This window comes from Onychostoma macrolepis, chromosome 18, assembly GCF_012432095.1.
Source record: "Onychostoma macrolepis isolate SWU-2019 chromosome 18, ASM1243209v1, whole genome shotgun sequence".
Taxonomy (NCBI): domain Eukaryota; kingdom Metazoa; phylum Chordata; class Actinopteri; order Cypriniformes; family Cyprinidae; genus Onychostoma; species Onychostoma macrolepis.
This window is the reverse complement of record NC_081172.1, coordinates 1,526,022-1,539,552: the sequence shown is the minus strand read 5'-3', so window position 1 is coordinate 1,539,552 and position 13,531 is coordinate 1,526,022. Positions and strand designations below refer to the sequence as shown.

Genomic DNA, 13,531 nt, shown 5'->3' with positions numbered 1-13,531 from the left:
ATGTCGGTCAGTCATAGGGTTTGAGGTTTGTGATCTGTGCTCACCATGAGGAACAGGGGCCGATGCAGCGTCTTGAGGATGTGCAGAGCGTTCGTCGTGACCGAATGAACCCCGGCGCACCACGCCAGCGAATACAACCATGGCTGACTGATCACATATAGGTTAGTGCTGATGTTCACGGAGGCATACTTTCTGAAATCACAGACGCATTCAGGAGAGACGTTATTAGGCCGAAAGAACATTATGAAGTTTCATACTTTCATTGTAAAAACTTTTCTCAGCAATGAGTCAGAAGACTTCAATAAAAGACAAAATTCTATTTTGAAGGAGTTCATTTGTGTCACAATGTGATGTCACGAGACATTGTTTACAAGCTGTTGTATTGACATCTTTACGTCAATCTGTCACTACACATTAAACAATGCCAAAGCGGCACTTATTGTTTGAATGCTGTAATAAAATGGAAAGAATTTGAAATCTGAGACTTTTTCTCATATCAAAAGTAACAAAGCTTACTGCAATTTATTGAATAGAAGGTACGCTACAATGTTCCCTTCATTAACTGAAAACAGGCTAGAATAAACGATTCTTGGGATTTAAGCATCAATATGGTTTCATAAAAAATGAGAATCAATTCAATTAAGAAATCAATATTTATTTTTTACCCCGCCCTAATTATTCTTTTTATAGGTTTAAGTATTGAAAATATTTTTTAATACAGTTAAAGATACATTTAAAGCTGCAGTCCATAAGTTTTGTCTCTTTGTTGCTAACTTTGTTTGAAAACCTGCAATTGCAGTTATTTGCACAATTATCTTCATTACGTGGGTTGTGCTCTGGCACGGCTCCAGCGCAGATGAATCTAATGTTTTGAGGAATATGTGTGGCTGTCAGTCACTGAACCAGTGTGGATACTGTACTTGCCCACATCTTGGAATATATGACCCAAATAAGAATTTTCACCGGATATTGTCATCTGAACAAGTAACAAGTTTGCAACTTTTGTTCTGACCAACTGAGGAAAAAAGTATTACAATAAATCGTGCTACCAATGGTGATTAAAATCTAACGATCAGTTAGCTCATATCAAATCAAACCGTGCAAATTCTTATTATTGTAATACTTTATTCTCAAATTGTTCATGTCAACAACATCAGCATTACGTGACTGTGTGAATATAGTGTGTATAAGCGAGTAGATTTCAATTTCTGTACAGTCTAATCTCTAATTGTCATACCACTCAAATTTCATATTAAGAATTTTTTTTAACCTGAAAAGCAAATTATTCTTCCTTCGAACTGGTTCACTTTAAAATACAAATCATGTGTAATCCCACATAGGCTATCTGTAATCCGATGCACATTTAAAACATGTAATCTAATTTCAGTCACATGTGTTTCATAAACACATAATCCTTTCTGGATTACAATCCGCTATCAAAATGATACATTTTATTATTCCAGCTGTCATGAGAAAAATGCTATAAACAATCCATCACCTGTAGCATCCACACACGCAATATAGTATACTAGCCAGGGAAACTTCTTTATGTTTACAGACGTGACGTAATGGCATCGCAGCATGCTCAAATTTCCAGCAAATTCCTACCCGTACCACTCAAATTAGAAAACATTATTATAAGCTAACCATTGTGAATTGGGCTAAAGCAGGGCAATAGTTTTGAACACCGTCTGGTTATGTACTTGCTCAAATATTGATTTCGGATAATTTTTAACCCAAAAAGTTATGGACTGCATTTAGTGATTCACACCTGAGAGACAAAGGGCCACCCATAATGGGCCATCAATATGAATGTGACTGAGGCAGGTAAGAAAGAGTGCGAGAAGAGTAAATTAATGTGGGTTTTTGATTATTTGTATTATTTGTATTTTATTTACAACACAGTATAATAAAAAGTATATTCAGTGAAGGTCAAGGACACGATTGAACATACTGATCTGAACACGGAGACTTGAACAGTAACACACCTTTCTGCCAAACATTCAGAGACTCTAATAACATTCATAGTGTTAACATTCATTCTACTTTTATATATTGTGGTTCTATATGTTTTCAAATATTAAACAAACATCCTGGTGTTGTGAGGCATTTAGACAATGAAATAACACATATTTCAAAATGTTTCACTTGATTTCATATATGTAGTCAGGAATCACAGTTTGGAAAAAGTATAACTAGTAAAATGTGTACAGGTTATGTCACAATAACAACAGATGCAACTAATCTTCGGCTACTCATCAGAGTGATATCCTCCACTGGATCTAGCTGCGTGACACATAGCATTGTATTCTTCTTCTGAGGTAAATTCTGGGTTATTCCTCTCAGCGCGTTTTCTTCCAGAAACAAAAAGTAACGGTGATGAACTCTTCACATTTGTTTTTTTTACGGGGCGATGTGGGCATTTATTTTTACATTACAGAATTTGAAAAGCGCAATCGGCTCATGGGCATGACCGCATTAGAGATAATGATTAGAGACAGGAAAAACTGGGCATCGCATTGGTTTCATACAGATTACTTTAACAGAGAATATTTGTTTAGGACGTGACTTCTTTTAAAAGTAGACATTTCAAGCTTTCTGTACATATATTTCTTGTGTCGTTGAGGCTGAGATTCAGGTTGTTTTATTTACGTGTCTGTGAAGAGGGGTGACAGAGACCGAGACAGCAGAGGGCGCACCCTGATAATTTTCTTTATTTAATAAAAGCACATTGTTTTGTTGTTATTATGAGTATACACAAATAAAACTTTTGCAGTTTCAAACGATACCTTTTTCTAATCTATACGATCAAATTGATGGAGTATTTTTAGTTCTTTTCACGGTCATCAAGAAAATACGAGACAGACCGTAACGTTGCAGGCTTCGACCCCAGAGGGTTAAAATACAAAAAAAGTGCTCTGTCCAGACGCAGCAATCGCTGGCTATCGGCCGTACCTGATCTGCTCCTGTGACATGTAGCTGTAATGCAGATTGAGTCGGACGATGTGCTCCTCCTGCAGCTCCTGGATGGAGGCGTGATCTCCAGACGTCTGCTGCAGCTCCGGGTCCAGCTCCTGCACCACACTCCTCTGATCGGCTGGAAGCCACAACACCTACCAGAAAACACCTCTTCAGCCATCCTTTCTTCATTTTTACACAACAGTTTCAAACAGGAACGGCAAAATGCCATGAGGTTATTATAATTATTATGGCCAGTGTTGGGGAAAGTTACTTTTAAAAGTAATGCATTATAATATTGCGTTACTCCCTAAAAAAGTAACTAATTACGTTGCTTAGTTTTTTTTTTATGGAAAGTAATGTGTTACGTTACTTTTCAAATCTGGGCATAAACATTAAACATAAAAAAGTTCTATGTAAAAGCCCTTTCACAACAAAAGTGAAATGAATACGCCTCAGGCTGAAGGAAATGTAAATTCACGTCTGTACAGTAGAGGGACGCAGCTCAAACTAATTGAATGAATAATATGACGCAGGAAAAAAAAGTTCAACACTATTCAGCAATAACAAAACTGAAACACAAATGTCATTTTTGCTTAGTATGGTTGAATTGGATCATTGAAGCTCAGTATCAAAGACATTGGTTAATAAAATAGGATTAAATACATAAATGATATTTGACTTAATTAACATTTAATTATTGCAGGTTTGTATAATATTCTGAGTTTGCATTTCACTGTTTTTATTGATTTTCAGGAACACTGAATGTGTTTTTGTGCAGGAGAGATGAGTAAATGCATGTTCATAGAACTACAGTAACATGTTCACACAACGCTCTGCACTTACTCACGATTTCTCTCAACATGGCAACACCAGAGCTGTCAGTCAATACATGAGGAACAAAGTAACTGGACTTACTTATTTGAAAAAGTAACAGATATTTTCCTGCAAATTAAAAAGTAATGCATTACTTTACTACTTGAAAAAAGTAGTGCCGTCAAACGATTAATCGTGATTAATCGCAACCAAAATAAACGTTTTTGTTTACATATTATGTGTGTGTGTACTGTGTATATTTATTACATACATACATACATATATAGACACATGCATGTATATTTAAGAAAAATTTTATAATTATATATTAATTATATTTATATATAATATAAATTATATGATTATAACATGTAAATGCATGTAAATATTTTCTAAATATATACTGTATGTGTGTGTGTATTTATATATACATAATAAATATACACAGTACACACACATATATTATGTAAACAAAAACTTTAATCGTATGACAGCACTATAAAAAAGTAATCTGATTATGTAACTTGCGTTATTTGTAATGCGTTACCCCCAATACTGATTATGGCTAGAAGAAACCGTCCAGCTGGGGCTGATGAACTACCTGGCTGGAGTTAATGGAGGACTCGTTGTGAATGACCTCCAGTGTGCGCGTGATCCACGAGTCTCTGTATGGATGTCCTCGAGGGGGACGTCTCAGGTCAAAGATCACCAGCCTCTCGTGCTCAGCAGCCAGATTCAAGAAGTCCTTCAGGCTGGGGACAGTCTGGTTTTGGACTTGAACCCTCTCGTCTGCATCAAGAGACGAGGCTGTGCCGAAAGGATCCCTCTAAGAGAGAGAGAGAGACAGAGAGAATTTTTAATTTTAACAAAACTTTTATTACAAAAAACCCTCCTATTCACAATACATATATATATATATATATATATATACATACACATATACAAAAAAATCATCACAATGTAAAGATCAATTCACCCTCAAAAACAAAAGCACAGAGCCTCATTACAACACCAAATACATTCAAAAGTGACAAAATCATCAACAGACTTATAAAGAAAATCAACCATAACTCTTGATTTTACCAAATTAGGAAACACAGCTAATATGTTCTGATTTACATTTTGCTCTATTTTCTTTTTCCTGCTTGTATAAATGGCCAGTTTTGCTTGGCCTAGAACAAAATTCAGAAGTTGACAAACAAATCTTTTTTTCCTCACATATTTGAACCCCAAAATAAACGTCTCCAGAGAAAAGGTCTCATTACAACTCCTAAAAACATTACTTTTAACAAGAAATAAAGGTTGCAATCTACAACAGTTCGTAAAAGCATGAAAGATGGTTTCTCTATTAGAGCAAAAACAACACACAGAAGCAACCTCAGGGTTTAAAACTGAAATAAAAGCATTAACCACGACAGCACCACGAAGAATTCTCCATTGTAAAGCACTGTTTATATAAGGATCTCCACTCAGGTTTTGTGCTTTCATTCAGTTTTAAAAAATCATGCCAGGGAGTATCAACTTTTCCATTTAAAACCTTTGTTAAAAACCAAAACACAAGACCTGCACAAAGATACAGTAATATGTCTAGATTTTCTAAATTATAGTTAAAATAATCAAATTAATTATGCTAATAAAAATAAATATTTTACAGTACAGTTGTAATTTACAGCAGTATTGTGTCATAATTTTTATAATCATAGTTAAAAAAATAAATAAATAAATAAATAATTAAAAAAATAATAATATAATAAATGAATAAAAAAAATTACAGTACAATTTTAGATTACAACAGTAATATATTTCTTGATTTTATAATTATATAGTTTAATAATAGTTATCATAAAGTATTGTGAAAAATCTCAAGGGAAACTTCAAGTAAAAGTTTTACGTCCAAGGTTTTCGGCTGATAAAACCCTCAGAACCCCTGCAATACATCAAGCAGTTTTATAGATCCTTTATAAGATCCAGTGTTTTAGGAGCTCAAATATAACACACAGTAAACCTTTCAACTACAATTCACAAGCCTTTTACTTTATCAAAGCCCTGAAACGCCCTGCGCTGAACTTTAAACTGGGAGAGCTTCCTCCGGGCAAAGCCTAATTCCAGCCGGAATCCTTTAATCCCAGCTGATGCCACGCAGGGATTTCAGACGGATCCTCGGGTTAATCAAGAACCCAAGAACCAAAGAACATATGGATGTGCTCTGCATTATTTTTATTACAGAACGATGGGGTTTTCATAAACCACAATGGGTTTTTGTTTGTTTTAATCTGTTTAAACCACCACGAATTTGAGTGATTTCTCTAAAAATACAAGAGAAAGGATAATTACTATAAAGCTGGGTATTATTATATGTTGTGATGTTCTTTCCAGCATTTTCCAGCCACATATTGTTCGTTCTCTCAGGGTAATTATACATACCAGAATCCATTTGATCTGAGAACACACAGAATGGACTCGTCAAATAGCCAATAAATTATTAACAAAAACACTTAATGGAATAGCATATTATTGTTCTTACTCTTTCTTCAATTTTCTCTATGCATCGAATAGCCTTTTATATTTGCTAAAATGTGCATCAGAGTACATGGCACTGAATCCTGCATCCACAATTCATTGCACACATTCACAGTCATTTTTTTTTAAATTCATGACTCATTATTTGATCATACTACAAAAGGATACTATTTTATATTTTATTAGTGCTGTCAAATGATTAATTGCATTCAAAATAAAAGTTTTTGTTTACATAATGTGTGTGTACTGTGTATATTTATTATGTATATATAAATCATACACACACATACTTTATATATTTTGAAAATATTTACATGCATATATTTATATTAATATAATTCATAATATATATAAATCTATTTAATAAATAAACGTAACATTTTTTAAAATATATACATGCATAGGTGCGTATTTATATATACATAATATACACAGTGCACACACATATACTATGGAAACAAAAACTTTTATTTTGGATGCGATTAATCATTTGACAGTACTATATTTGATATTAACTTATATTATTTTTTTATTTTAAAAAATACATTACAAATGCAAACTATCCAAGAAGGTAACTTGATCACACTTGAAAGCAGGCAGTATTCAGTCAGCTAGTATTGAATAATGCACATAGCCATCAATATTTTGATGTAGCTGCTAGATCGATGAACAGGACCCTGAGGTTCTGGATCATTACCTGAAGAAACCAGGATCCGGCGCTGAGCATCTCCAGCTCTGGCCAGGTGAACATGGCCGCTGGTGCGTCCGTCCGGTTGGGAAACACTTGGTGAACATTAGTCGTCCTCCTCAGGGTGCTGTCATGCATCAGGAACGGGACGCCGTCATAACTGCAGAGAGGAGCATCGTGTCAATGTTTATGCATTTTCAAAGAGCATGGAGCTGTTTCTGCATGCTATGAAACCCAATTCAGTTTGATTTTTACTGTCAGAATATGAAAAAAATTACGATTTTATAGCATTTAAGAACAAAGCAAACAAAACAGTAACTCCAAGGCGATTTTTGCTGTTATTTTTGTATTATTTATATACTTTATTAATATTTTGAATTTGTTTTTATTTTTAATATTCTCAGTTTTCTTTGTTTTTTTATATTTATCTTTATGTCAGTTTTAGCAATTTAATACTTCACGTTCAGCTTATTTTGTTTCAGTTAGTTGCCAAGGTTTGAAAAATCAGTTTGATTTTGACTTTTTTTCTTGGCGTTATTTTTGTATTTATATACAATTACAGCATTTATTAATATTTTGAATTTGTTTTTTATTTTTATGTGCTGTCATTTTATTTGACAGAATCACATTTTTGTAATATTTACAGTATATACTATTACAGTATTTATTAATATTTTGAATTAGTTTTAATTTCTGTATTTTTAGGTTTCATTTTCATTTTTTATGTGCTTCTGTCATTTTATTAGTTCAATGTTTCCATTTCTATTAATTTTTATTTTCCATTTCAGTAATTTTAGTACCTTAAGTTCAACTTATTTTCAGTCAGTTGCCAAAGTTTGATAAATCAGTTTGACTTCTTCCAAAATATGAAGAAAAACAAATCTTTAAAAAAAATTGAAATAAAGCTGAAATAAATTATAAATATTAGATAAACAACTTTTTTTAAAAAAAGAAAAGAAAATTAGAAATGTTGCCTTGGCAACTGACTGAAAATAAGTTGAATTTAAAGTACTAAAATTACTAAAATTGAAACGGAAAATATAAATAAAAATACTTTATTTATAAAAAAAATTAAAAATTACATTCTACTTTACTTTTAGTTATCAATACCGACTTACATAATCATGGAAAAGTATTTCATGGGCCTGAATAATGTGCACTGTTACTGTACAGAAGAAAGGTCTAAAATACTGTGAAAGAAACCAACATTCACAAAAACTATATTTAAACAAAACATGTACTGCTCTCTCATTTTATGCGTACATAGTAAACTTATAACTTAATGTTCACCTGGTTGAACTAATAACCTAAATCTGTCACTTAAATGATAAGTTGGTCAAACACAAAGTGAGGAGCTTGTTAATTCTGTTAGCCAGATTAACCCAATTTCAATCCATACCTGACACGATCTATAACTGTAAACGGGGTCAGAGGTTGTCTAATGAAGCAGAGCGGGATTTACAAGCCTGTTTCTCTCTCACTGATTGGACTGTTTTTGAAGCTGCTGCCATCGATCTGGACAAGCTCACAGAGACTGTAACATCATATATCAGTTTCTGTGAGGATATGTGCATTCCTACCAGGACTCATTTAACCTACAACAACGACAAACCATGGTTCACTGCTAAACTCAGACAGCTCCGTCAGGCCAAAGAAGATGCTTGCAGGAATGGGGACAGATTGTTGTATAAACAGGCCAAATACACACTTGAAAAGGAGATCAGAGTGGCAAAGAGGAATTATTCTGGAGAGCTAAGGAACCAATTCTCTTCCAGTGATCCTGCTTCAGTGTGGCACATCACAAGACACTTGCACTTACACCCTAGCACTGTGGAGAATCAACAACTGGCAGACGATCTCAATGAGTTTTATTGCAGGTTTTAAAAAAACACCATTAACACCTCCAGCGACCCCCCCTCCTGCAATTCAGTTCAGTGAAGATGACGTGCACCAGGTCTTCAGAAAGAACAAGAGAAGGAAGGCACCAGGCCCAGACGGTGTGACACCAGTCTGTCTGAAAACCTGAGCTGATCTTCACACAGATCTTCAACAGATCACTGGAGCTGTGCGAAGTCCCCTCATGCTTCAAACGCTCCACCATCATCCCCCTCCCAAAGAAACCCAAGATAACAGGACTTAATGACTACAGACCTGTGGCTCTAACGTCTGTGGCCATGAAATCATTTGAAAGACTGGTTTTGGCTTATCTGAAGAACATCACTGGACCCTTACTGGACCCCCTGCAGTTTGCCTACAGAGCAAACAGGTCTGTGGATGATGCAGTCAATATGGGACTGCATTACATCCTGCAGCATCTGGACAGACCAGGGACTTATGTGAGGATCCTGTTTGTAGACTTCAGCTCCGCTTTTAACACCTTCATCCCATCACTCCTCCAGCCTAAACTAACTCAGCTCTCCGTCCCCACCTCCGTCTGTCAGTGGATCACCAGCTTCAGACAGACAGGCAGCAGCTAGTAAAGCTTGGTAAATTCTCATCCAGCATCCGTACGATCAGCACTGGTGTTCCTCAGGGCTCTGTCCTCTCCCCACTGCTCTTCTCTCTCTACACCAACAACTGCACATCTAAGACCCTTCTGTCAAGCTCCTGAAGTTTGCAGACGACAAAACAGTCATCGGCCTCATTTAGGACGGTGACAAGTCTGTTTACAGACAGGAGGTTGAGGAGCTGGCTGTCTGGTGCAGTCTTAACAACCTGGAGCTCAACACGCTCAAAACTGTGGAGATGATCGTGGACTTCAGGAGAAACCCCCTGCTCTCCTCCAACTCACCATCATAGACAGCACTGTGACTGCAGTGGAGTCATTCAGATTCCTGGGCACCACAATTTCTCAGGACGTGAAGTGGGACAATCACATAGACTCCATTGTTAAAAAGGCCCAGCAGAGGTTGTACTTCCTTCACCAGATGATGAAGTTCAACCTGCCACAGGAGCTGCTGAAACAGTTCTACTCCGCCATCATTGAATCCATCCTCTGCACTTCAATAACTGTCTGGTTCAGCTCAGCTACCAAATCTGACCTCAGAAGACTACAGAGGGTAGTCCGGACTGCTGAGTGAATCATTGGTACAACCCTCCCTCTCTTCAAGAACTGTACTCATCCAGAGTGAGCAAAAGGGCTGAAATCACTCTGGACCCTCACATCCAGCACAATCGCTCTTTGAACTGCTGCCGTCTGGTCGACGCTACAGAGCTCTGAGCACCAGAACGACCAGCACAGGGACAGTTTCTTCCCTCAGGCAATCCATCTCATGAACACTTGACATTAAACGTGGAACACACAACACTATTATACATTACTTAACACACATACTTATTTACATTTCAAATTTGCACATATCATACATGTACATACATAATTGTCTATAACATTGTCTATACCAGGGTTCCTCAAATCTTACCCTGGAGGTCCAATCCACTGCAGAGTTTAGCTCCAACCCTGATCAAACTCACCTGTCTGTGATTTTCTAATGATCCTGAAGACATTGATTAGCATGTTCAGGTGTGTTTGATTAGGGTTACAGCTAAACTCTGTAGGAAAGTGGATCTCGAGGTCCAGATTTGAGGAGCCCTGGTCTATACTATAACAAATTCCTCGTATGAGTAAACATTCCTGGCAATAAAGCTCATTCTCATTATATCACAAATAATCCATGACACACTCAGTTGCGCTCCATTATCGCAGTCCACTGGATTCAAAACCGGCTCACAAAATGCATTGGTTTTGTGTAATACAATAAGCCTACAGTATTTTCAGCCTAACACTAAAGATGCTGCTTCAGATTCTCCAGGGCTTTTCTGAGCTTGTGCGCTGACAAATAAAGGTAGAAAACACCCCCTTTAAATGTGTAATTTTTTTTTTCTGTAAAATAAAATGTGTTCAGAAAAGTTATCATAGTTTTAGTGACAATGACATAAATTTCAAACCAAGTATGAAAAATGTCCAGAGTTTTCATGTTATTAGATTTTTGAACAAAAATTAAGTTTTCACCTATGGAGCAAAACTCCCCCCAGTCTGACAAAGCTATTTGCTTTAAACATTTACAGCAAAATCTGAGTACAGGAAGTTTTAGCTTGAAATGAAAAATAATATAAATCAATAATTATGAATTACAAAATAATAATGGCCTATTTGAAAAATGTTGTTAGCGGATACTAACTAGCTACCTGATGCTAATTTAAGGTCATTTTTAAATATAAAGTCCAAATATTTTTATTTAGTGCTGTTAAACGATTAATCGCATTCCAAAAAAATTTTCTTTACATGTGTGTGTACTGTGTATATTTATTATGTATACATAAATAAACACATACAGTATATATTTTGAAAATATTTACATGTATATATTTATATTAATATAATTTCTATTAAATATAAATCTATTTAATATAAAAACATAACATTTTTCTGAAATTTATACATGCATGTGTGTGTATTTATATATACACATAATAAATACACAGCACACACACCATGTAAACAAAAACTATTATTTTGGATGCGTTTAATCACGATTAATCATTTAACAGCACTAATTTTTATTCAACCAACTAGTTAGAATACATTAGATGGAAAAACAAAGGATTTGATGTTCAGAGAATAACTACAGTAATAACTACAGGGGTGGGGGGGCTTGACTGTGTTTGAAAAGAAAATGATGTCATTCTGAAAATAGAATTATATTTTTACTATGCCTATCTACAGGCCCTACTGTTCTCATATCATAACTGTGATGTTCTACAAAACAACAAGCTTTAAAACACTTTTTTTCTTACTGCTGAAAATTAGATGATTTACTGTGAAATCTGTTTTCTCTCTGATACATCACCAGTGTGAGCTTCATGATGAATACTTCTACATCTCTCTCATCAACGTAGCCCATAGTTACAATAAAAATGCATCTTGACTTTATCGTTTTTCCCAACTCTACCCTACATGACTGACAAATACATCAAACCCTCATCTTCCTCTGGAGCAGCATTAGTGTTCATCTAATCATCTCAACCTGAGAGCCGTCAGCATCACGTCTCTATTTATACAACAGCAGACCCCATTGACGCTGTGTTTGAAGCACAGAAATCCACCAACGTCACGGACGAAAGCTGATGGGGTGAACGTGGAAGGGACTTTATGTACGATCAACATAATCAGCTTTATTTAGAAGGCAACATCATAACATGAAATGAAATCTCACAACTCACTGACCTGAAACAGCAGCAACAACACTTAACGTGAAGCCAAGATTAATAAATGCTTTAGAAGTCTTTTTCATTATAACTAACGCAGCTTATTAATATTAACCAACCTAACTTTATAATATAATGATAAATATTGGACAACATTTTATTAGTGCATGCATTGGCTTTACTGTTTGAACTACAGGAACTTTTATGCAAATACAGCGAGTAGGAACGGTTGAAGACACTGACCTGATTGTGACGTCCGTCTCCAGTCCCTCTCCTCCCGCTTCTACAGCCTTCTCAAAGGACAGCTGGGTGTTTTCTGGTGCGAGCTATTTGAAATTAAACCACAGTTCAAAACAACAACTTCAAACCGGTTGTAATTGTATTTAAACGTTTAATGTTTCCAGTAAAGGTCAAAGAAACTATGCGGAATAAATTAAGAATCAGAAAGTCTAGTTTAGTTTTGAAAGTGAAGTCAAACATGGATTTTAAAGGGCATCCTGACATAACAAACCCACATAAAATCCACTGGTGTTCGTTCAATATCACACAAATATCATGAGGTAAAAATAGCAGACCATGGGCGCTCCTCTGTGGCCGATGAGGGTGGGAGCCGGCCCCAGCGTGCCCTCCTCTTTGATGCAGGGAGAATACATGCCCAGCGGCACCAGATACAGAGCGAAGAGAACCGCCAGGAACAAGCTGAGGAGAGCCACCTGCCTCACTGAAACACACACAACACTCGCCAATCAGTATGGGTTATATATTTTTTAAATAATTCTATATAGTTATAATTATTTTAGTATCTAAATGAAAATGAGAAATGTGTCCTTGGCAACTACACTGCAAAAAACGCTTTTCTTACTTAGATTTTTTGTCTTGTTTCCAGCCAAAATATCTAAAAAAAAAAAAATTCAAAACAAGTAAAAATTAGTTTTGTTTTCAGAAAAAACATGTCAAAATTAAGTGAATTTTTGCTTGAAAACATTGGCAGATTATTTTGCTTGAAACAACTAAATCAAGAAGGATTTTCTAGACATTTTGGCTGGAAACAAGACAAAAAATCTAAGTAAGAAAAGCATTTTTTTTGCAGTGTAGCTGATATGAGTTTTAAATTAATTTAATATTTCAAGTTTTATTTCAAGTAACAAATGTTTTTATGGTTTTAGGCATCTATATAATAACCCTGGATGCAATGCATTATGGGATTGCATTTTTTGTGAAGGATGCAATCAAGGTATACATTTTATTAGTGCATGCGGCATGCTTTACTGTTTGAACTACAGGAACACGCCTATGAATGCATACACTGCCACAGTGTAAGTATAACACACGGTATGTGTT

General features: G+C 35.5%; 1 protein-coding gene across 2 annotated transcripts in view; it reads right to left on the bottom strand.

Moving 5' to 3' along the window:
* The window catches only part of gdpd4a (glycerophosphodiester phosphodiesterase domain containing 4a), a 35,634-nt gene that overhangs the window by 5,140 nt on the left and 16,963 nt on the right, over positions 1–13,531 (bottom strand). For both annotated transcript variants that reach the window (XM_058750551.1, XM_058750550.1), the window contains exons 8-13: positions 12,766–12,911; positions 12,434–12,516; positions 6,992–7,142; positions 4,376–4,600; positions 2,956–3,113; positions 45–192 (exon numbers count right to left, since the gene is read on the bottom strand). In XM_058750551.1, coding sequence (XP_058606534.1) covers positions 45–192; positions 2,956–3,113; positions 4,376–4,600; positions 6,992–7,142; positions 12,434–12,516; positions 12,766–12,911 — 911 coding nt within the window. The remainder of the gene's footprint in view (positions 1–44; positions 193–2,955; positions 3,114–4,375; positions 4,601–6,991; positions 7,143–12,433; positions 12,517–12,765; positions 12,912–13,531) is intronic.